Source organism: Aptenodytes forsteri, unplaced genomic scaffold (genome assembly GCF_000699145.1).
Source record: "Aptenodytes forsteri isolate BGI_AS27 unplaced genomic scaffold, ASM69914v1 Scaffold182, whole genome shotgun sequence".
Classification (NCBI taxonomy): Eukaryota; Metazoa; Chordata; class Aves; order Sphenisciformes; family Spheniscidae; genus Aptenodytes; species Aptenodytes forsteri.
This window is the reverse complement of record NW_008795932.1, coordinates 1894017-1920618: the sequence shown is the minus strand read 5'-3', so window position 1 is coordinate 1920618 and position 26602 is coordinate 1894017. Positions and strand designations below refer to the sequence as shown.

Genomic DNA, 26602 nt, shown 5'->3' with positions numbered 1-26602 from the left:
AGTATTTAAAGGGGGCTTATAAAAAAGATGGGGGCAGACTTTTTAGCAGGGCCTGTTGCGACAGGACAAGGGGGAATGGCTTTAAACTGAAGGGGGGTAGATTTAGACTAGGTATAAGAAAGAAATCTTTCATGCTGAGGGTCGTGAAACACTGGCCCAGGTTGCCCAGAGAGGTGGTGGATGCCCCATCCCTGGAAACCTTCAAGGTCAGGTTTGATGGGGCTCTGAGCAACCTGATGTAGTTGAAGATGTCCCTGACCATGGCAGGGGGGTTGGACTAGATGACCTTTAGAGGTCCCTTCCAACCCAAACTGTTCTATGATTCTATGATTCTAAATGTGAACATTTAATTTAAAAACTCAGCTACAAAAAACCAAGAAGTATTTCTGAAAATGCTACAGAACTTTTCTATTGCCTAACAAAAATGTTTGTTAGAACATGGCCAAAGAAACACGCTGTTTACTCTTTCCCTTGTATGATTTGTAAATATAGAACGATCAGGATTTCCAACCCAAACCTGACACTGCTGAAGAGGCTGTATTGCAATTTATTGTAGTGAAAATGTGGGCAACCCTGGAAACTTGAATGGAAATTCTGAAAATTATGTCTGATTTCACTAAGACCCAAAGTTCTACCCACCAATCTGAGGATCTCCTGTGAACCCTCAACATAGTCAAGATTTTTTTTTTTCAGTCTCCAAACACTTTGGTGAAACCAAGTTGGAAAAACTGGATCCTGCCATTAAATACAAAACAATGAAAGGTCTTAGACTAGGGAGCACGCTGCGGGCTTTATTATGAACTGATGCCTTCTTTACAAAACTAAAATATTTCACTAAACGATATACATTAATGGTACAAAGGAAAATTAACTTGAACCTACAGTTAGATGAACTGACACTTTGAATTTAACAGTGTCAGACCTGCTGCAGGTTTTTTTTTTTTCTCCAACTCAATTACAAGAACAGAGTCTAAGCCTCTGCACTTGCCAAAAGAGATCTGCAGCTGTACGGTGGTTTTAAGATAGGAAGAAAACTCCGCTGCCTCAAAAAAATAGACGGCTCTTATTTAAGACACTTTTATACTGATGGCATAATGGCAAGGGACACAAGGAGACCAACAGGCACCTTACAGCATGCAGAGCACGCCTTACTTGAATTTTTACCAAACGTGGAGTGAAGCAGTATTTTTTCTGGCATTTTTTTCATGCTCTCTGCTGTTTGATAAAGGCAATAAGGAAGGACATTCAGTGCCCGCCAAAACTGGCAGATAATGCCTTTGAGAGAATCAACACATATAAAGGAGATAGTTCAAGACAATCTAGCTAGCACAAGCTTCAACGGCAGACTTTCTTAGAGTTAACAGTATGTCAAAATGAAGAGGTATATCACATGAAACTGTCAAAAGAATGTTTCCCTTACACTGAACCATTAGCATCAGATCTCTGCCGGCAGTCTAGGATCGGATCATCGGATCTCTGCTGGCAGTCTATAATCTGCTGGTAACTGAACTGTTTTGAGGCCTGGAATCGCACCAGTAGTTTTGGGGCTAAGACATGATAAGGAATCAATTAACATGGTATGCTCGATTACAGATGACAATGAATACAATTTAACTCTAGAGATTTATCTGCATTTTATGGTAAATAAAGAGTCAAGCAGGTAGATCCCTGAAGCCCTTTAAGACTTCAGTGATCTGCAGGTCAGTGAGCTGTAGGTCAGACTGGGAAAACTTTCAACATTAACTCATTATCTCTTATACCCTATATCTGGGCTGCTTTAAACACCTACATTCTTGATTGTCCTGTGATGCATAATCATCTCCAGGCAAGCACAAACAAGCAGAATCAAGGATTACAGGTAACATGATCAGAGGCAAACAATTTCCCAGCACGAGGCTGTTCTGCCAGTCTTTTCGGATGCAGGTAGCTGAGTGAGCATAGGTTGATATACCCAGTGAAAAACCTCAGAGCAGATTACGTCCGTTTACTGACAGAACATCATCTCTTCCGACAGCAGAGCTGCTATCTGAATCAGAATTAGGCAACAGATTAGGCACTGCAGCATGTTAAGGGCTGCATCAAGCTAGCCACGGATGCCTCTACAGACGAGCACAGATAAAGGTTAAAAGGACCTCTTGGCAGGATTAAACACATCTTAAGATATACTGAAGATGCAGTTAATGAAACTTCTCACTATAAAGCAGAAACCTGTCCATGAATGGAAGACATCATTTTGGCTAGATATTTAGAAAAACCAAAAACCAAACCAGAATCCCCAGCTGTTTCAGTGATATTTCCCATGCATATCTGCTCAAGCAACTAAATAAAAGAAATACCAATTACATTTGGAAGACTTTGACATAAACCATAATCTTTATCTTACAACTGGGGGGAGGGGAGTGATTTCATTAACATTTTTCCTGGTTTTTTTTTCAGTAAATGTCCAGTTTTTTATTTTGCTTTGACTTTTTAAGCCCAGCAGCTAGTAAGCTATTGTTTCTTACTTTTGTTGAGGTAAAATGTAAAATAAAAACAGCAAAAACATAAAAGAAAGGGAAAAAAATGAATCCAGAAAATGAAAGCAATGATAACTTTCATTCTGAAATGACAGCTGAGAAAGTAAATTATAAAATAGTTTCTCATAATGACTAAAAAAAAATAGCTCAGTGCCTCAGATAGAATTTAAGCAATGAAATCTCTAGCTGTAAATCAAAAGGAAATCAGATTCAAGACTTTAACAGAGCAAGTAAAAGTACAAAATTTGACTTATAATTTGCTGTCATCGAATCTCAGATATTGGCAGAGATGATCAACAGTCAAAAAACAAACTTTGTTTCATTTAGTGGCAAATATTTATCCGTAGCAGATTGGAAGATGACATATTTCTGCTATTTTTCACTCTAAAATATAATATCGAATGACACATGACTTCTTCTGATGGAGAATCAACACAAGGAAGCACAGGAGTAAAGGAATGCTGCTACTGATCACTAAAGCTAATAGTATAGAACAAGCAGCAAGAGATAAGAAGCACTTAAAAACAAAATGCATTCATGACTTAGCAGACAATACATACCTAATGTAAGAAAAAAAAGATTTGAATAGTCTTTTGACAGGTCTTGCAATAAAACATTTCTGAAAGAAATTTAACTATTACAGTATTTTCCCCCAACTCACTAAAGCTTTTTGGCACCCTAATTAAAAGCAGTCATATTTTTAACTACATCTCCAATCAGCAAATCATTTAAAATAAAGTTTACACTGACTTAAATGCTGATCAGTATGATGAACAGGGAAAGAATGAAGCAAATGCATACAATATGAGCTGAAGCACTGGGCTGAATTGGAGACACTATATATAGCACCTGCTGCTATAAGACTTGTGAAACTACACAGCTGAACAACTCAGAAACGCTACCTTTGAATTAGCGCCTCAATCTATTTTTAAAGACTTCAGGATTAAATACTTTCCTCACATAGTAAATTCCTAAGAATAGATTGACAAGGCAGGAGTAGGATAACCTTGTCTTACACAAAACACAGCCAGGAAAATCTAGCACAAAAAGCCAGCTTACCAACAAGAGAGTTTCAAATAAAAGCATCATGTTGTATTTGAAGCTTTTATGGAAGGTTCGCAGCTTCACACTCAAGCTGCTCTGTGACTGTAGGAAAGTAATTGCAGTGAACCAAAGAGCAGTCGTGCCGTCCATTTAGAAGTATACATAGACAGAGTACAAAGGACATTTTTGACACTGAATGAAGAGGACTATGCATGCAAATAATAAATGCAAACTGAGTATTTTAACCTCTATAATGAATCTTCTTGAAAACTATTTAAAGTAGATGCTGCGGTACTTCCAGGCTGATAGAGATTGCTTATTAAACCTTGAAAACCTTACAAAGGCCTAAGAATGTGCCATTGCAGGGATGAAACTCTGAACATCATTAATAAGGTTCCTGGGATTTTGCAAACAGCTGTTCTAGATACTGTGTTCTGACTTCGCAGGTAGCATTAGGGAGGTGATTCTGCCCCTCTACTCTGCCTCTGCTGAGACCCCACCTGGAGTACTGCATCCAGCTCTGGAGCCCTCAGCACAGGAAAGACACGGACCTGTTGCTGTTGGAGCGGGTCCAAGAGGAGGGCCAGAAAAATGATCAGAGGGATGGAACACCTCTCCTATGAAAAAAGGCTGAGAGAGTTGGGGTTGTTCAGCCTGCAGAAGAGAAGGCTTCGGGAAGACCTTATTGCGGCCTTTTAGTACTTAAAGGGGGCTTATAAGAAAGATGTGGACAAACTTTTTAGCAGGGCCTGTTGCGACAGGACAAGGGGGAATGGCTTTAAACTAAAAGAGGGTAGATTGAGACTAGATATAAGGAAGAAATTGTTTACGCTGAGGGTGGTGAAACACTGGCACAGGTTGCCCAGAGAGGTGGTGGATGCCCCATCCCTGGAAACATTCAAGGTCAGGTTGGACGGGGCTCTGAGCAACCTGATGTAGTTGAAGATGTCCCTGCCCACGGCAGGGGGGTTGGACTAGATGATCTTTAGAGGTCCCTTCCAACCCAAACTGTTCTATGAGTCTATGATTAGATTTACTTTACTAGAGCAGTTCCTAAAAGGATAAAATGATGCCTATTATGCTACACTTTCAAGCAGCAAAATGCTTGACAAACCTGCTTACCAATAAAGCCATATAGTTTTAGGTCTCTGTTATAAGAGCTGGACACAATCTTATCATTAAAAAAAAATCAGTTTGCGACAATCTTGTTTGTCTCATTTTTAAACTTTTTTTACAAAAACTATTCCAGTGTTTCGTTATCTTTGCCTAACCTAAAATTCCCTTGCTATATGCGAAGGTCATTATTTACTGTATTACCTGCTGTAAAAAACAGATACCTATCCTCTTGGCAGTGCCATTTATGTAATTGAAAACTTAAGTCCTCTATCAGTCCTCTCTTCGGCTTCAGCAAGACCAAGAATTTCTTTAAATTCTTTTAAAAAGTCATATTTTATCACTCTTCTCACTCTAGACTTTCTCCAACTTGTCCACTTTTCTTCACGTTTCTCCACGTTCAAGCCCCAAACTAGATATGGTAACTTTTCTTGAGGCTTTACTTCTTTTTTTCACAGGAACAAAAGAAACACTTCATGTTTTGCAAGCTGTGTTCCTGTCCATCCATCCTTTGACATTTTTGCAATGGTATGATACTGGTGACTCATTTCTTTCCTTTGAAAATGAAGTATGTTCCAAATATCTCCTAGACTTATACTCCCTTCTTGCCTATCTTTGGGTTTTATTTCTGAAGTCTGTCATGAAAAAGGTCCTAGGACCAGTAGGAATCTCTTGGATCAATTAACTCTCAACTATTATTAGTAGTAGTATTACATAATTGCACTGAAATAATTTCAGACTTTAAACCAAGCAAAATGCTTGCTCCCACTATGCACACTGGCTTTCTTTTCAATAATCCCACTACTTTGGTAGTTGGTAGCTGATTATTACAAAGGAATTTTTAATAAAAGCATATTCCTGTCCAATTTGTAACAATTTTTTCTTGCACTAACTTCATCCTTCATCTAAAAGAGTATTTCCTCCTCCTTGATATTTATACCTCAGAAGTACTTATGCACTGAAACAAAGTCCATTCTCAATCTTCTTTCTTCCCAACAAACCCAAGCTCATTTATTCATCTTTTGAATGACAGCTACTCAAAGGCCACCTCTGGAATTGCGGAAGTTTGAATACATCCCAAATATTTAAAGATTGTAGAGTATTTAACTACTAGCATAGGTGAACTTACATTAACAAAACATTGTTGATTAAGGATCGGTAAAATCATTAACTTACAGAATTCATTTTTGTAAAAGCTGCTTTGCTTAAGCAGTACGTAAAGCAATATAAATTGGATAAAAACATACAGAATAGGAACTGTGTATTTAGCAGCAAATAAAGACAATGTTATCAAAAATTATTTGATAAACAATATTTATCAAATAATTATGAAAACTTATTCTACTTAGTTGCTGATGAATTTTAGGCAATCAGATTTTAGTAATTACGGCATTTGATCACCATTACGTGTTGCCATGATTTTTAAAACTCACTACAATATGCGAAACTACTCTGTGGCTTACAAGAGAAAGTAAGCACCAAAGGAGAGAATGATTACAATTTATTCCTCACATCCAAAGACAACCATTTACACAAGCATTTTGGGTAAGATTCTGTTAGACAAACACGAAACAATGTAATGCACAACATACCACAACAGCGAAGAAATATAGGAAGAAGTCATCAAATTTTACAATAAACAAGAGATTCCTGTCCCTGGTAAAATAAACCATCATGAAAAAATGTTTGAACCTCAGAAATTATCCAATGCACATGGGTTGCTTTAATCATAGCCTGCAGTTAAAAGAAGCTAAACTCCTAAATGAGGAATTTTGAAAATTTGTCCATATAATTCTTTACCTACATGTTGATGATGATATTGAAAGTTTCCAGCATGGTCTTTAAGTTATAGCCAATATAATAGAGACAATGAGTCAAATAGACAAGAGTCAAAACAAGGCTTACCTTGTTGCTGGAAGGGTGCTGACACGTGTAAAGAAAACAGATGGCTCTACTTCTACATGAAGGCCTAGTGAAAGGTTCCTGTAATATCCTTCAACATGTCCTGGTCCACCAGAGTACTTAAAATTCAAAATGGCTTCCAGTGTCTAGAGAAATAAAAGTAAATTACTTATTAGCCATGTTTCATTACTGTGCATTTCACAAGTTCAGTGAAATTAGACCATAGAAGTGATTTACCAACAAAGTTTCTATGCCCTCAAGAATTTGCCTTCCTAACTCATTCATTCGATTATCTCAAGAAAAAAGGCAATCTAACAAATAACTGCATCTTATGGAAACAGATGCTTTTTTTTCCTAATCTTTCAAAGACCAAGCTAACAAATAACTGCATCTTATGGAAACAGTTGTTTTTTTTTCCTAATCTTTCAAAGACCAACGAGTACAGAACAAAGTCAGCCGGACTCCCTTTATATAATTCCTCTCCATACCACATTTAACATAGAAAAAATGAAGGGCTTATTTTTGCTTAGAAGAGTTTAGGGTTTATTAAATTATATGCTCTTTCATACCCCTGAAAAATATTCACCACTTCATTACCTTCAGAATCAAATGGAAAACTTTTAAAGTTTTTGAGTGTGAACAGATAAAGATTATACAAAACAAAAAGCATCCGGTCTCTTAGCAAGTCTCTGTAAACACACGCTCATCTCCATTAACTAACAGATTAAAAGAACACTGTTGACTGGATCTAGTGCATGAACCTTGTCTTTCTTTGATGTTCATTTTATAGAACATGATTGGTTAGCAAATATTAAAAATAAGGATGATTCTTTAACATTAGTCTTATGCACTCATTACTTTCAGTAGTACTGAGCCTTTACTTCTGTGATGAAATTTTGGGCTCTGTGTCTTTTTCCTTAATGAACAGCATGTAGGAAGCTTCCCAGCATAGCAGTCCCCATGTCATCATCAGTGTTCAAGCTCAGAACAAACCTTTGACTCATCCAAAAAGACTATACACCACCTCTTCTTTCACTGTATTCCTGAAATACAATTTGCTGGAAGCAAGGTGAGAATCTGGGAATCGTCACTGGATTCCTTCTCAGCTCCTATTCTGGCCCCTAGTCACCTGCTATTGCCAAGTCTCAGAGCAAGGACAGAGGTAGAGACAGACAAAACAAAACAAAGCCAAAAAACCCCCAAACCTCAAGTCAACAACTTATCCAGGAAACCAATTATATTTATCAGATGTCATCAATCCTCAGACAGTTAAAAGTACTCTCCCTTTCAACTGAAGATCTACAAAACGTTTTATGAAACCTGTTAATTTTTTTCATAAGCTCTAAGGAACAATCTAAGGATTTTCTAACTTACAAAAAAATGTATGTGTGATACCATTCTGTTTCTAAGTCTGGCTGAAGGAACGGAAACATGGATACAATAAATTTCTTAAAATAACCACAATCCAGTGATTTGAAGAATCCCAAAATCAAGAGTTTAATGTTTTGCTGCATGTGCATGCTTAAATGTTTTGCCTATTTCCAGCTTGCTTTTAAGTAAAGTGGGCTAACTCCAATTCCTAATTTAGGGTCATTAAAATAGAGTCACCTTATAATACAAATAAAAACCTTCACTGGACACTCTGGACATACCCGTCTACTTTGTTTATGTCAGTTCCTAATTTGTAGTTTATGAACTCAAGTTTATGTTATGTCAGGAAAGCTAATCAATATTAAACACAAAAATAAAAAAGTGCAAACCCATTCAAAACATACTTCATTCTAATTAACCAGCTGGACTATTTAATAAAAATCAGAGCTAAACTCCACAAGTACAGGGATCTGACACTACTTACATCGTAAAGTGAGAACGGACTTAAATTTCAATTAGGTAATCTGTGAAAACTCTAGCTATGTATGTTCTGTATTATTGCTCTAACTCTCAGTATCCTGCTTGGGAAAGCTACTGTGGTGTGGACCCATGCTTCATTCTACGTATGACCATGGCACAAGGCCGCCTTACTAAGCCCAGTCCCATATAATTACAGGTAAACATGTAATAAATGTTAGTTTGAAAGGTCATGGAGCATTATCATTCCAGACGCAAAACCCTTCCAAACATCCAATTCCAAATGAAAAACCTCCAGAAAAAGGCTAAAAGATACAACCATTACGCGCCTTGATGAGCAGGAGAGTTTAAGGGCATCATCATAACCTTGGTCCTTGTTGTAGTGAGGAATTTGTCAAAGAAAACTTGCTGATGACCCTGCGTGTCCCCCACACCCCACACTAGAGAACAGGGAAAAGAAAACCTAATGGTCTTCTATTAATCTAGACAACAGGAGGACATCTCTTCTCACCCAAAATGTAAGATCTAACTGGGGACATTTAATACTGGGGACGTAAGAGATTTTGAATCTCTCTGAGAACCACAGAACACCCAAACCTATATTCTTTCTCTGGCCATGATAATTTGCAGGCTTCCTAGGAACGTACACACGCGCACAAAGATAAAACATCAGGCAGACTTTACATCAGGAGTGTAGATGTATGTGCAGTGGGGGAGCATGACCGAAGGAAATAATTTTTTCAGAAGCCTTCAGGTGATCAGAGAAAGTTTTATTGCTTAGGATTCATATAATATGAACAGGATGTAAAAAAAAACCAAATTCAATCTCCTTTAAGCCCCTCTACGCACATGTACCTTGGAAAGGACTCCACATACAATATGAAAGATTGATTTTCTATCTCTAGGATAGCAAAAAAATCCTACACTTTCATAAGCTCCAATTTAAAACAATTTACCACTCTCTCCCACAGCACCTGCAGAGAATGGTCCAAATGCCACAGCCCCTGATTTAAATAATGTTGTATACTTACTCCAGTGGCCTTGTCAAACCTACACAAATAACAGATTTATAGCAGATGCTATTCATCTTTACAAATACTAAAAGAATTTATTAGATTTCTCCAAACTGCATCACTGCAGACCAAAAAGAAATGGCAGGGTGTCGCTACGAACATAATTTTGCCTGCAGATGATCCATAAAAAAGAAAAGGAAGGAAGGATGGAGTACAGGGGCAGGGCAGCCAGGAAAAGAAGCCTATTGTTAACTGAACAGATCTGGAATTCAAAATATCTATGGACTGGGGGGGGAGATTCTTGTTTTTAAGTGGAGTTGCATTCTGGAAACTCAATAGTAAAAATATGGATAAATTGTTTAACCTATACAATGGCTTTGGCTTGATAAGTTTTTTTATTACTTCATTGGTCCTTCTTTCTATTGATGAAGAAAAGAAAATGAAAGTGTTTCCGAGTGTAAGTTCCAGACGACAAGACTCTTAACCAACGGCACCAGACATTAATACCATCTACTATACTGACAAGAAATATTTTGCAGATAAACTATCAGAAAATTACCATTTTGGTTTCTCTCACGCATTTTGTCCTCAAACATATTTTCTGCATAGAGCAGGTACCAGGTTTTTTTTAAAAAACTCATGCTCTCCAGTCTGCTCATGGAAGTCCTTCCCATATTCACTTTCATAACAGAATTAAAAGCAAAATTAGAAAAGAACTGCTATTTTGAGTAACACTATGCCACTAATGAAAAGCAAAACATGTGGCATTAAAGTTTCCTAACTAAATGACAACAGTTAGTACTCTTCTGCCAATCCCTCAGTGGTGACTCTGTCTGAACAGTAATACCTTTCGGCTCATGGAAGTCCTTCCCATATTCACTTTCATAACAGAATTAAAAGCAAAATTAGAAAAGAACTGCTATTTTGAGTAACACTATGCCACTAATGAAAAGCAAAACATGTGGCATTAAAGTTTCCTAACTAAATGACAACAGTTAGTACTCTTCTGCCAATCCCTCAGTGGTGACTCTGTCTGGACAGTAATACCTTTCATATACTGATTTTTAATTGCCAATTCAAACAATTATAATCTACAACTCAGATCAATTATTTCTACTGAACTACTACTATAGTACTTCCTACCCAGAAGTAGAGAGTAAAATCTGAAGAGAATTTCCACATAATTCTACAGAATATTGCTACTTATACAGAAGCTAGAACATTACTGATTGAGAACAGCTCCCCAAAAACAGCTAATGACACAAGAAACATATAAATAAGGGGGAAAGAGCAGTGATGAAGGGGATTTCTTGTGCTGGGAAGTTAAATATGGTGCTCAATCCTTTCTGTATGCTTGTTCTCAAGTAAGGAGGTTGACTGACTACCAGAGTCAAGAAGCTTTACCCCAAAAAAGTGTTCAAAGTTCTATGTAGCAAAGACCACTATTTTAGCTCAAAAAATTGGCTTAGACCAAGAATATGTTACGGTAACTATAACTCAAGGATATAAGAATCCACCTGCAGAGACGTAATCATTATATGCTGTATGTAAAGGACAATAAACGTTCCACAGAAGAACACAAAATTTTAGCTTAATTTAATATTAGCAACTCTCATAATTAGACTGTTTTAAGAAAAAATCCTTCAAGATATCAAAAACATTAAAAGAGTCATTTTCTTTTAAAAAACAGGAGTAATTACTGAACAACAACATTAGATATAATCAACAAAGAAACTACCAACAATGACAACGATATACTCAGTAGATGAATTAGTAGTCAGGAAACTCAAATTTATAGTGATATATTGTTAATGAGTACACAATCAATAAAATGTTCATATACTTTCCTCCCCGCTGCTGAAAAATACTTTTGTGCATCTGAATTTTTGGTTTTGTAAAATCCACACAGTTGGAAACAGTTCAGGTCAGAAGCTCCTGGGTTTAATTCTTACATCATCTCTTTTGCTTAGTGGATTTGTTTGTTTATTCTTTGTTTCTTTATTCCGAAGCAATTTTACTAGCAATAGCAATAACTCTGATTTTATCCCTGTGAGTATCTTGCTGCTGGAAGAACCAGACGATTCTGTTTTATAATATTTCTTCTTACAATATCGCATCACCACACATGCTGCATTTTGTGTTTCAGATAGCCAAGCAAGATTTGTCCTCAGTTTTTTTCCAAACTGGAACATTAATTTCTGAAATATTTATTATCAGTGTTTTCCATAATTAAATTAACAATTCATACTTTGTAACAAAGGCTCACATATACTGCATTTTCAGGTCCTTCCTAAATTCCCTTAGTACAGTAAAAATGACACTAAGTAGATCTCAACATTTAACACAAGATGAAATGCCAGTACTTAGCTACAGGCAGTTTGCTCCTGAGACTCTGCAGATACTGACTGCAATAACTGTGAAGAAATACCAGAACGTACCATTGCAGGCTCCCCATTAAGATATAGAAGACCAGACTAAAAATATATAAATTCAGAATATAATCTTTCCATTTTAGTTTCTGAACTGCTTATAGAAAACAGTTCTTACTGATGAGTATAATTTCTCAAGGGATTAGGGCTTGAAATTTGAAAAAGAAGTTATTCTAGGTGTGTAATCTTCAAATATACCTTCCTTTTTCAAAAAAAAAAAAAAAAAAATCAGATTACTTGCCCAACAGTAAACATGTTTTCTTCCCAAATCCCATCATGCTCCTGATCTCCTGCTTCTCACACAAATTAGCATTAGCAGGACATGCTCCACACATTCATGCGTGCTTAGCCATTCTTTCTGACTTTTAGTCTCTTTTCTCATGGGATGCCTTTTGTTTTCAGGTTTGGGGTTTTTTTTTCCTTAAACAGACTATAAACCCCATTTTTGTTAAATTCTCTTTCTGCCTCCCTCCTTCTTTCCTCTCCTTCTCTGACCATTCCACTCCCATATTCAACTCTGACGGGCAGTGATATTCATCAGTAATAAAGAGAAATAAAAATGTACTAGTTCATCAGTTCCATCTCGCAAAAGGCACCAGAGATCCTCTCTCTACAAAATTAACTTCCCAATTTCTTCTATTGGGTGCCATGCTTAAATTCTTTTAAGAGCTTTGAGGATTGTGTAATAAATCAGGGAACAGGAATTTCAGCTGCCTAAGTGTAACTAATTAAATTATCTGGCAGTAACAAAGAGAAAACGGTTTCTCAAATTAACCACACGCTTTTCAACAGCAGCAGGTAACCCTGGCAATAAATACGCTAGTAACAGCAAAGAGATGGCCAGCCGAATGCATGCTCAGAGTGCCAGCGTTGCTGACGCAGACGGCGTTCCACAGCCTTGGCTCCGTGAGTGCAGCAATGCAGTGCTGGTGGCATCTCCTGGCAGAGGCCCTTCCATAGCTTCCTCGCTGCTTCTGGGCCGTGAGGCTGAGCTCTCCTCAGGGCTGCCGTACTCACGCAGCCCCGCAGGGCCTCTGTGATGCTTCAGGCTGCAGACCATGGTTCCAAATGGTACATTCGAGCCCTCTTTTGCTCCTTGCTGCCTCAGGCCAGTCCTATTCACTCACCTTCATTCACGCTGAGAAGCTGCAAAACATGTTTTCTTCCCAAATCCCATCATGCTCCTGATCTCCTGCTTCTCACACAAATTAGCATTAGCAGGACATGCTCCACGCATTCATGCGTGCTTAGCCATTCTTTCTGACTTTTAGTCTCTTTTTTCATGGGATGCCTTTTTTTTTCAGGTTTGGGGTTTTTTTTTCCTTAAACAGACTATAAACCCCATTTTTGTTAAATTCTCTTTCTGCCTCCCTCCTTCTTTCCTCTCCTTCTCTGACCATTCCACTCCCATATTCAACTCTGACGGGCAGTGATATTCATCAGTAATAAAGAGAAATAAAAATGTACTAGTTCATCAGTTCCATCTCGCAAAAGGCACCAGAGATCCTCTCTCTACAAAATTAACTTCCCAATTTCTTCTATTGGGTGCCATGCTTAAATTCTTTTAAGAGCTTTGAGGATTGTGTAATAAATCAGGGAACAGGAATTTCAGCTGCCTAAGTGTAACTAATTAAATTATCTGGCAGTAACAAAGAGAAAACGGTTTCTCAAATTAACCACACGCTTTTCAACAGCAGCAGGTAACCCTGGCAATAAATACGCTAGTAACAGCAAAGAGATGGCCAGCCGAATGCATGCTCAGAGTGCCAGCGTTGCTGACGCAGACGGCGTTCCACAGCCTTGGCTCCGTGAGTGCAGCAATGCAGTGCTGGTGGCATCTCCTGGCAGAGGCCCTTCCATAGCTTCCTCGCTGCTTCTGGGCCGTGAGGCTGAGCTCTCCTCAGGGCTGCCGTACTCACGCAGCCCCGCAGGGCCTCTGTGATGCTTCAGGCTGCAGACCATGGTTCCAAATGGTACATTCGAGCCCTCTTTTGCTCCTTGCTGCCTCAGGCCAGTCCTATTCACTCACCTTCATTCACGCTGAGAAGCTGCATGGTTTATCCCCATCCGCACAGTACACACTTATCACAGAGTGGAGTAGATTTTTTTTGCCCTAGTCAGACTAAATTTTTTATCCTTCTTTCTATATGTGGCTCCATACCTCAATTTCCCATCTTTACTATCAAAATTTCGTGGCCTAGGCATTACTGGACCAAACCCAAAAAGGTCCAGTCTTGGAGACTGCAAGCTTTCGAATCCAAGCACGTGGGATATGCTGCTCCAGCAACACAGTTCATACAGAAATGCAGTACATTGAACACAGTTGAATCTTTTTTCAGGGAAAGACCAGAATGTGGGCATTGGGAGGGAAATGGAGATGCCTACGCAGCTGAAACCAAGGAAGATGGGACTCAAATACTTCAAGCTTCCAGTCCTTGGACCAATTTGTGAATGCAGAGACTGTGCCTATGCTTAGAGTTGTTCTCATGAAAAAATTCAGTCCTGGCATTTAGAAATGCACACAACTCTGCCTATGTATTCATTTGGCTATCAAAACTAATTTAAATTAGCACTTTCTTGAGCTTTAATTTACAATAGTCTAACAAAAGACAAATACTTGTGATTTTCGCTTCCTTCTCCCATCGGGTCTACAGTCCATGATTTCACAGGTTAACCTGACAAAGGATAAAGTCTGTATAAAAATCAGGCTTAAAGGATAAAGTCTGTATAAAAAAATAAGGCTTAACAGCAGCGTTGGGAGAAGCAACAGGTGCCCTTATGTACATAAGCTGAATATCCTCCTGCCCACTTGTTCTCAGGAGGATAAAAGAAAAAAACATACAATCCCACACCACTAAAGAGGAAAAGCAGACAAACTGCTGACTAGTTAGAGATTCTGTAGTTCTCCTTGGGAGGACAAAAATCTCCACTCTAATAGAAAAAACCCTCCAATCAAATGTCATTAGCATCATGTTTCTATTACTCCCTGTTGGTGAGAGCTAAGCAAAGAACAGCATTACTGAAATCTGAATGCTCTCACGACACACTTTATGGTTTCTGAGATACACGTTTCTTCGCATTGACTCTTTGGACTGGTCTCTTACTGCAAAACTCAGACCACAGGGATTTGGATGCTGATATCTTCAGTATCATGATATCATTCCATCCAACACTCAGACCTTCCTTTATTTGAAATCCTGGTATTGAAAGGACATTTGGGAGGAGAAGTGGAGTATGCCGTTTGTGATAAAGAGAGCACCAAGCCTTTACCTCACAAGGTTTATTTTGAGCTGAGTATTATTCCAAAACTGAAAATAATTTAGTCCTCCCTGATGTCTTTAGTATCTGGCACAAATCCTAGGCTGCCCAAGAAAGTTCCACAATAAAAAATTAAGATCAGAAGTGGAATACATGAACAATATTATATGAAATTTTCTACCTGTAGAAAACACCATATCATGGTTCATAAAAAGTAAATTATATCATAAATTGAATTTTTACATGAAACTAATTGATGGAATGAGTGTGCAGTGATGTCATGCAACTTTGCAGAAAGATCTATTCATTGCGCTCTCTCTCTCACTGGAGAATATTAATATTTTCACTTACGGCAAACCTGTCTGATTTTCTGATACAGTAAATATACTTTAGGTTTTCTGTATTTTTATAAATGACACAACAACTCTCTTTTTTCTTTTTTTAGCTAAAAAATAAATTCTGTATTTTTAAGGAGGAATTAAACAGCCAAGAAAGGACAGAAAGTACCTATACATTTCTCTGAATGCAAATCATGAAGCAAATCTAAATCTACTGGAATACTTAATTGATCAAGGTAGAATTCCTAATTTTCCCCAAATAGGAAAAGGAGACTCTCCCAGTAGATATTGTTCCTTAAAGCACCAAATAGTATAGTAATTGACAGCAAGAGCCCTGATACATGCATTATAAAAAGGATATGCATATGTAATCATCTTGTAGTGCATATGTAATCATCCTCTAAGACCGAACTGCAGCAAGCTTTCTCCATACTAATTTTTTTCCTCTGTATTCCATTAAAAATATACATGGCAACTACAAAAGCTATGATAAAATTCTTAATAACTGATTAAGCTATGAAACAAATTGTGCCACTGCAGTAATTTTTATGTACAAATACAAACAAAGCCCACACTGTTATTCCTGTTAAACTACTTAATCAGTCTGAAGCAAAATTAAATATAGCTTTTAGCACATATGTTAATCAGGTGAATTTACACAACCAGTCTACTGAACAAGGTGCCTGTTGTGTTCATGCTCTGGCGCAGTTTTACTCAAGTACACCTACTGCATACACACTGACTTTCAGTAGCAATTTCTGCAGCACACCAATGTTTATCTAGCTCATCCATCTACATTTATGTCTAGTTAAGCCCCTGAACAATGAAACTGCTGCATCCCTTTGTAAAAATAGCACAATGGCAATGACAAGTAGCTGAAGCTAAATATAGCTCCGCAGGCGTATGCCAGGAATTAAATAGTACATTTTACCCTTCCCCAATCCTAAATCAGTAAGCTCCAACAAGGAACCGCTAGTGAATACACACAGGAGCTCAATAAATCCCCCTTAAGCTTACAAGGCATATTCTGAATCTGTGCTAGCTAAAAATAGCCGTGTTTATAATGAGAATGGAGATGTGAGCAGAAAGGGTTGTCTTCACCGAAAGGGTTGTCAAGCATTGGAACAGGCTGCCCAGGGAAGCGGTTGAGTCACCATCCCTGGAGGTATTTAAAAGACATGTAGATGTGGTGCTTAGGGACATGGTTTAGTGGTGGACTTGGCAGTGTTAGGTTAACAGTTGGACTGGATGATCTTAAAGGTCTTTTCCAACCTAAACAATTCTATGAGTCTATATTAAGTTGAAAGGCAGGCATGCTATAGTCATTCCGCATTAATGGTGTGAATCAAAGGTCATTCTAACAAACAGATAAAATACAATATACAGCAATCTTTTACAGAAGAGCATTCATCTCGCATTAAACTCTGCACTTGCTAATTGGCTATTTCAGCCACACATTCACAAGTTATTCTGTGTGCATTTTTTATCTAGAACACAAGTTGTTACTTCCAAAAGATAGGAGAAAGATAGGAGTATACCGCATTATTCCTCTGGACAGTATTCCCTCCTAGAGTTCAATTCCCCTCTGGAAATATTCAGGAAATATAATACATAATTCTTCTTGTAATATTAATCACAGAATTCTGCTTTCTTTAATTAAAGGCAAATTGCACCCAGGCCTCCAGGGCAGTACTATTGCAGCCGAACACCCAAGTGGCTGATGCATGCTCTTAACTGCCTCAAAGGTTTTACCTCCGTCAACTTAGATACAAGCACTGCTGACCGTCAGCAGTCACTTTCCAGACAAAGAAGGAATAGTCACATGCATTCCCCTATGGGTATATGATCTCACACAGGTCCAAGACCATCACCATTACCCAAGTAAGCAAAATCTAGAGTTTCTATTTTACAACACACAAATCCATCCCATACAAAGGGCACACAAAAAGTACAAATGGTTTCCTGAAGATCTCAAATCCATTCACTGTTCAAAATGGTCTCCTGAAGAACCCAGCTCCATGCACTATTCGTATACTTTTTATTCATAATATTGCTGTATTGTACTCTAAACAAAAATGATACTCACACCCTCAAAAGACAAAACAAATCCTCCTCTGCATTAGCTGAAGTACCTTAAAAAGAAATAATGCATCCAGCAAATCACAAAAAAATCGACTATAACAAATAAAAGATCCTTGAAACTGAGTGATCAGATTTTTACGTGAGAGCTCTTTGGTATTCTTGTGTTAAACAATCCTCATTTTTTTCAGGAATTCCTATGATTAGGAGGGATAAGCCCAATTAAGTGGTTGTTCAAAAGCAGGAGCAAGTGAAGAAAGAGATTTTAAAACAGGAATGTTTGAACAACTTAATCAATAGATCTGTTTATTCAGCATAGCCATTAACATATAAATATGGGAGACTGAGTACTTCAGATTTTTCAGCTGCTACTTGGGTTGGAAATAGAGGCTCTAGTAGCACAATCATTTTCAAAATCAGTAAAGTTATTGAGCTAAATTTATCACTGATTTAATGAGTTTTATATGGAACGAATATTGCAAATTCCTACTCCTTAATTTGATGATAAAAACTAACACAATAAAAAAATAGTGAAATTAGTTTTCGGGGATTAACGCTTCGGAAATTAAATTTGTTCTATAGTTTTGCTAGAAATCAGGTCCTAGAGTTGCAGAACAGCGACGCTTTCCATTCTAATGTATCTGCTTTCTTTCACTGGGCATGCTATCTGAAAGCTAATATGCCAAGCAACCAAGCATTCACTCACATTATTAAGAGAACTGTATGTTTTAATAAACTCACTATGTGATTTCCTCAAATGTTTTTCCTCAACATAGGGAATTTGGACTTAGCTCTTCAGTAAACACAAGAAGATAATTGCAGATATGAAACAGAAGTACAGATGACACTAAAATTCATTTCCTCTCTTCACTGATCCCATTTTGCCATCATTCAGCCAGGTAAACACGGTCCGTGCCAAGAGGCTCCAGCACTGTTGTCCGCTCCAAGTCCCACCTGCACTAAGGATTCCTGAAGGCTGAGAATACACTTAAAATTCTGCGATGTAACAACAAAAATAGACAAATTTTACAAAGGCAAAGGTCTTAAAGCAGACAAAAGGCATCACAAAATGTTTTATCAGAAATATAGCGTACATCAGACTAGTCTGCAATATGCGGTTATTATTGATTTCTGAGCACGATCTTGTAATTCGGACAACACTTGGACCATCACTGTTTTCAAGCTGCCACTACTTACACATCTGTATTCTTCACATAAAAAAAAAAATTATACAAAAAAAAAAACCCCCCAGCCTATAAAAGTAACATTTTAAAAAAGGCTTAATGTGTTGTTACTTTTGGTTTTTCCCCCTCCAACAAAATACATTCTCAAAAGTCAACTGGGGGTCATTACTATTAGGTCATAACTCACCATTAACAAGAGAATTCATCAATGGATTCAGAGATCTTTTCCTGAAGGAAACGTGACAAATCTAATTCCAGAATCTAAGTTGTAAAACCATCTAAAACCAGCATATGCTAATAAATCAGGAGAACTCTCCACTTTCTAACAGAAAATCTTCTTTCTGTGTGAATAGGAAATAGTCAGTCTCTGATTCCTCCCTTTTTTCTCTGAGACACTCAAGGATATTAAACATATTCCCCCATCTTCCAACAACTGTTTACACATAAATAAAATGTCAGCAAAAAACTCTTTCTCATGTGACCACTTTACTCTCTAGGGATCCCCAGTGGTGAACTGACCTAAACAAATTATTAAATTTAAAAGATTTTTGCACAATGTGTATATACACATTTTATATACAAATACAAATACATACATATTCAAGGAGCGTCTGGACGACACTTTTAGTCATATGGTTTAGTTTCAGGTAGTCCTGCAAGGAGCAGGGAGTTGGACTCGATGATCCTTATGGGTCCCTTCCAACTTGAGATATTCTATCATTCTATGAAACATTATAGATATATAGATAGATATAAGGTACTGGTGCCTGATCTTTAAATCACTATTTTGATTTTATTAGGGATGCTAACTTGATTTCCAATCTAAGTGGTTAGCACACATTTAAAAGGATTACAAATGCTTATTTAAAAAACACACTGAGTCAGCTCATTCAGAGAACTTCATAAATATGCAGCAGGAAACTCCCAAACAGTGACTCATAACTTCAGAGGTTTAAAACAGACAAATAATCATGAATTTTCCAACTGTTACTCATACTCAATTAAATCCTAAGACAAAACCATCCTGCTTCTGTGAATTCCACTTGACCATCCGTTAAGTTCTACAGAAATAAGAGCACTATGGGAAAAAACAACCAAAATCGGATAACTGAGAAGAGTGCTAATTCTTAGCAGCTTATATGGAAAAACTATTTCATATAAACATACATTGAACAATAATTCTTTCCCTTACAACTGATGCGTGGGTGGATTTTGTCTTCACCTCGTTTAAGAATGACTGACTGATTCAGGAAAAAAAACAAACAAACAAATACCCAACTTTGACAACTTGTTTTTACCTAGAGAAAAGAAAAATGAGACCTCATCGGAGAACATGCAACAATCTCAAAGTTTCTTCTCCATAGAACTCTATTCGTGTATATCTATTAAAAGTTCCAACTCAATAATCCTGTCGTGTTCCTGGTTAGACAATGCACCGACATCCTCTAGCTACCTGTTCTTACAGAATTATGATACTTAGAATACATGTTTTATGGGTTACTGCTAAATATCATCATAATGCTGCTATTTTGTCTTGAAATGAAGAAAAGTATTCTTTTAAATTTTAACAGCCTTAAAAATATGTCATAACTGTAAATGTAGTGATTTCTGTAAAATGAACAAGAAGAATGCCTTATAAACTCATTTTTGCAAATCTTAGTAAATTACTGGCTTTTTTGGTAGACACTTTAGTAATCATTTCACCAAAAGGCAAGCTAATGTATGCACAATGTAAAAACCATATAAATGCAAATTAATATAATCACGATAACAAAAATCAAAACATCTATCCATCCCATTTGTCACTCAAATGACAAAACTACTGCATGAGACACAATGAAATGCATAGGGATTAATTTTAAAGAAAAGGGTTAGACACTTTCCCATACTTCTGAAAATGTACAAAACATATCTGATAGCCTAAAGAAGGATATTCTAACTAACCACTGACTAAAGCCTATTTTGAGCAGTCCTGTGAAAGCAAACTAAGTCCCAGGACTCAAGGAGGGTGCCATGTGTAGAACTGAATAGAGCCCTGACCCGCTCCATCCTGTGCGACATACTCACTTCCCACAGCAAATCAGGACACCCTGCTTGGTGTACTTGCATGCAAGGAGGCCGCCTACTTCCCGGCTACTGCAGCAACACTGGCTAAAAGTCAGGAACAATTTTTGGTATGATCCCATTTGATTACGCAATAGTTAATTGTCAAAAGAAATCCAGTATCCTATTCTTGGAAGATCTTTATGGAATACAAAGTTTTGAGACAAAAAAGAGACACAAAAAAAAAGGGGCAATTAAAAGAATTATGATAGAATGCTGATTTTATTTTTTTATTCAAATTGATTCAACCTGAATGATGGTGCTTTGCTTCATTCAAAACCAAATCAAATTTTTTCTCTTTAGTTTGTTGGGGGGTTTTGGTGTGTTTTTTAAAAAGACAGGAGTAACTACACGAAAATTAATTTGGTTATTTAAAGTATCAAAATACATAATTTCAGCCATTCAGAAGTCCTCCTATGCCCGCTCCACTTTTTTTAAGCTAAATGATTAAAATCAGGTGATGATTCAATTTCTTATTTGCTAAAAAATGTGTTCCCTTCGATTCACAGACTCATTCCTTTTAGTTATGTACCAGAAGAAATTATGAACACTGAGTATTACACATCCGTGTTCTATTACACATAGGTTTTTACTGAATACAATTAGGAGCTGTAACATTTAAAAGTCAAGAACTGTTTACCAATAAATTTGTATTATACGGTCTTTAATAGAAGATAAATAGTAGTCAAAACTTGCTTTCAAAGTCAAGCAACAATGAAGCATAAATGGTTGACTACATATTCTTGCATCTATATGACAAGTGTCACACCCTGCTTTAAAAAAATAAGATTATAAAGAATCAAGTGTTCTTGTCCATCTCTAACATTTTAATTTTATCACAACAAATGGTAAACAATCTGTTTGGCAACTTATGATCTATTTTTACCAGGTAACATGAGGGTAACTTTTTCCTATTGAAATAAAGACACAAGAACTCAGTTTAAATATATAAGCCTGGCAGCTTTAATATAGGAAAAGTGTAAATTACTCCTGAGGACTCTGCTTGAGGGTTGATTTGTAATTGTTTGCCTAAGACAACCTATCTGCATTCAACCCATATCAGAGAAAAGCTACATGGATTTAAAAAAGGAAATTAACTTTTCCAAAGCAGACAAGAAATCCAAATGAGTTCTGAAAAATGCAAATTATTAGAGTTATATGTAATATTTTAAATATTTGGTATTAAAATTGTGCCAAGGTAACTGCAGTAGGCCCAAAATGTTAAAAAGAAAATATCCAGGTTTAAAATACCACAGGATAAAATTAACCACAAAATTATGATGGGACCTCAAGTCAGCCAAAACTTTGAGATAGACTTATCTAGACTTCTCTCTCCTAAAAGGCTCTCTTTCCACCTTTTAGAAGTTATAATTTTCTGAGAACAGGTACCATTTAAAAAAATAAGCTCCCCCTGCCTACTATACTCTTTCACATTTTCTATCAGTCCACCTTCGTGACTTCGTGTGAACTCTGCACAATCCACTGTTGCTCTTTATGGGTGCATTTTCAGGATTTGGTTTGTCTGGATCAGGAAGATCCTTTTGTGGTCAATCTCCTACTTGTTCTTATTTACTCAGTCTTTGTTCACATTGTGGAGTGGTCTTGAAGCATGCAAACTTATTTCAGAGTGAATTATGAAGGGCTGCATTAGGAAATATCGCCAGCAGGTCAAGGGAGGTGATCTTTCCCCTATACTCAGCACTGCTGAGACCCTCAGGAGTGCTGTGTCCAGTGCTGGGCTCCCCAGTACTGGAGAGATATGGGCATACTGGAGCAAGTCCACCCCAGGGTCATGAAGATGATTGAGGAATTTGAGCATCCGTCATACGAGGAGAGGCTGAGAGAGCTTGGAGTGTTCTGCTGGAGAAGAGAAGGCTCAGGGAGATCTTATCCATGTGTATAAATACCCAATGGGAGGGAGCAAAGAAGATGGAGCCAGGCTTTTCTCAGTGAGTTCCAATGGAAGGACTAGAGGCAATGGGCACAAATGAAATACAGAAGATTCCCTATAATCATAAGGAAGAGCTTTAGCATTGTTGGCATAGTCAAATGCTAGAACAGGTTGCCCAAAGAGCTTGTGAGGTGTCCATCCTTGCAGATACTAAAAATCTGACTGGACATGGCCCTGAGTAACCTGCTCTAGCTGACCATGCTTTGACCAGGTTTGTTGAACTAGACCATCTCCAGAGATCCCTTCCAACAGAAACGATTCTGTGATACTAAATTGGAAGGTGTACTTCATCCACTACTAGGCATTCAAGTCCATAATACCAGATTAGAGACAGTCTAAAATAAAATCCCCCATCCCTCCTCAAAAGCATTGGTACCACAGACATCCCATCTTTAGCAGCAACTGTTTCACTTTAAAAATCTGCATTTTTTGGCCACATTACTTACTAATGTAGATACGGTCCATTCTGTCACCAGAGAGAGCTGATGATCCGATTCTTGCTATTCCCATGAGTCTCCCTGGCTGCTGACGTCTAGGCTTCCTGACGGCAGAGCTCCCATCCTTTCAGCCATTCCTTTTTCCCCCTTCTCACCCCTCACTTGCAAACCTTCTTTCCCTCTCAAGCCTTCTGACCTGCTTCCCCAAAGGGAAAAATCTCTTCCTCTCCAGAAGGTTCAGAACAACTCAGCACGCAGCAGCCAGGACACAGCAAGCAGGGACCTTCTAGCCTTCTCTGCTGCCCAGCCATACCCTTGTAGAGCAACATAGCCTACAGCTACTCTTACCTGAATACATTTGTGCTGGGTTGTATAACACGGGTGAATGACTATGCCTTTTTAAGTATTATAATCGACATGTGCTCCCACCTCACCACTTTACACTAAGAAAGTACCATGGACAACACGCACCATTCTAAATATATCCTCAATTAATAAAAATAAATCGTTCATGTCCTCAGGCATTGCAATGTAGCATCTGTGCTTGATTTATGGCCTCCATGTCCATCACTGCCTTTTGCTTCTCTGCTCTTTTTTAGTTGGCTTCATTAGAGCACCTGTTCAAGCAGAAGAACTCACAAGCCTTTGTCAGCATACAGCAGTCTGCAGGTCAGGCTTTAGCCATCTGTTTCACTGACCATAAGCCTCTAATATTTTGAGGGAAAAATACAAGAAAAAGATTTTTTTAAAGTTTATTTCTTAATTTTGCTCCAGTTTAATTCTTTCCAATTAAATGAGATAAAGGAAGAGATCCAAGGATAAGACGAGAAAGTGTTTAAGTAAGATTATATAAAAACATAGTACATACAGCTAGACAGCATTTTAGTGTGTTTCTCATTTTAGTATTTCAAATCCTACAGATAGAAAAATGAGAAGGAAAAATGATAAAGAAATAAAAATGGTAAGATGACTCTTAGAAATTTAAATAAAAATGGGGTTGCTTTTGACATACATAAATTCCACCTTTTCCATTTACAGGATTGCCACTTGTCTTGAATTTTGTCACAGGAGACTCCCAGTTTTGATAGACCTGTCATGTGCCTTGTCAAACAAGCTTGCAAAATATTGTAAAATTTGTAGAGGGAAGTATTTTTCTATCGTGGTGTGGGTATGACAGCTTTATGAATGACGTCAAGAAAAAATGCTGTTCTACAGAGCAAGTATATGGCAAGTTATTATACACTACTCACCCCCTGCCCACATTACTCAGACGTTTCAGGCCTTGCTCTCCCTTTCTCCTGCTTCATACAAATTAAATTCTTTTACTTTTTCATAAGCTGGTTTAAAAAGATAAAGAAAGGCCAACACAACATACAACTTAAGCTTGGTAACTGGAGAGAGAATTATTAGGTGGTTTAGCCATTTTCTGTATAATGGAGATAATAATACAAATTTAAACAACCAAATGTGCCAGAAGTGGCTGTATGTTTTCACTGATTCTCTCAAAATTATAACACCACATTACATACACTCTCATATTTTGAAGTGCTTCTTTGAAATGTTTGATGCAAGAATCAATGCGTGAACATACAAACATAAAACAAAAATAAAACCTGGCTTGCACCAACAGTTCTAATACAAACCCACATCTTAAAAAGTTAATGACTACCCCAAGAATATAAAAAATAGATGCTTTTTACTTCAGACCTTTTGCTTCAGAGGATCCAGCTCCTGTCTATCTCTTAGTACTTGTTAGGATGCATCTTCTACAAAAATATTTAAGACTGTGTTTTTAATGCTCATTTACTCTTCTTTCTTTCAGTGACCATTATGCAGCATGTCTAATGCTTTCCCTAGGTGGGCACCTGCTCACCTAAATTTACTGAGCTTCACTAATATAATCTAAAAGCAAAGAGTCTTATATCATAACTAAGATAAGATTTCACCGATGATACAGTCTGCAGAGAAAAGTTGTTATGAGTTTATACTTGTAGAGTGGCCACATACAGTAACCAAAACAGGACGCCTAGAGAATAGAGCAAGCACACAAAATACTTCCCAACCCACTCTCCCAGTCACAAATAGCATGAGATACCTTGAAACAAAGGTGCATTCTATGTATTTAGTAACCCCCACTGAACCTGTCTTCTCTGATCTTGTTCAATGTTTCTCTGAATCCAGAAAAACTTTCACCATCTCCCTCCTTCAAGTGTTTCTTCACATCTTCAAAGAACTCCAGTATGTGGAGCATATGGACTGTGAAGCATTGACTTCAAAAGAAAAATAAAAAAGCCTTGTCCCCAGTATATCGGACACAATCATGTGTCCACTAATTCTGTATTACAATTTCTATCAAAGTGTCCAATAGAGACATCAGGCTTAGCAGTATGCAGAGTCCCAGATCTGGAATTCTCAGAAAGTACTGGCATCGTATTTGCCATCTATCAATCAATCCTCAAGCACAAAGATGGTTGAAAGCAGGAGGTGACAAACTACAGTTGACAACTGAACCATTACAACGCCTTAGTTCACAGATGTGCTCTTGTTCACAGTAATATTAGTTTTGTTTATTAGTACCACATTATTTTCCACATACATTTGGATCCTAATAAAAATGTTTTTAGGGCACTTATGAAAGATGTCATCTTGCTTTTAATGTGCATACCAAGATGTGCCAATGTCTTTTGCCCTCTTCTCAAGTCATTCTTGACAGGTAAAAGGCTCTTCCTATGGAAATGCTTTTGTTCTGTGCTTCTGATGATGTGCCCTCAAAGAGTTTCCATGCTATCTACCAAGATTTAACTCTCAGCTGTTCTGTTTCTTTTCTTTTCAACAACTTTTCTCATTTTTATGAATATTTGCTTTATGTAGCTTTAGGAAGCTATGCACTACTTCATTGACTGTTGTTGCTGTATCCAAGCATACCAAAATCACTATTACAAGGGGGCACTTCAGCTTCATATTTTGAACCAGGTCCTATATGTTCCCCAGGAAAATGTAAGGGATTGACTTTCATTGGCTTTCTCATCAACTGCTCCACAAAAGAGACATGTCTGCAAATTTAGTCTGTCTTATGTCCCAGTGCAGCACTGGTCCAATTTACAAGACAACAGTTGGAGTCATCTCTTACCACAGTATCCAAAATTCACAGTCTCTCTATTTTCCACTAAGATCCTACAATCAGTAGAATCATAGAATCATTTAGGTTGGAAAAGACCTCTAAGACCATCCTAACACTGCCAAGTCCACCACTAAACCATGTCCCTAAGCACCACATCTGCACATCTTTTAAATACTTCCAGGGATGGTGACTCAACCACTTCCCTGGGCAGCCTGTTCCAATGTTTAACCACTCTTTCAGTAAAGACATTTTTCCTCACGTCCAAT

General features: G+C 37.6%; 1 protein-coding gene across 2 annotated transcripts in view; it reads right to left on the bottom strand.

Moving 5' to 3' along the window:
• Nucleotides 1-26602, bottom strand: part of TRAPPC9 (trafficking protein particle complex 9) — a 562867-nt gene that overhangs the window by 354515 nt on the left and 181750 nt on the right. For both annotated transcript variants that reach the window (XM_009285082.2, XM_019473612.1), the window contains one exon: nucleotides 6579-6721. In XM_009285082.2, coding sequence (XP_009283357.1) covers nucleotides 6579-6721 — 143 coding nt within the window. The remainder of the gene's footprint in view (nucleotides 1-6578; nucleotides 6722-26602) is intronic.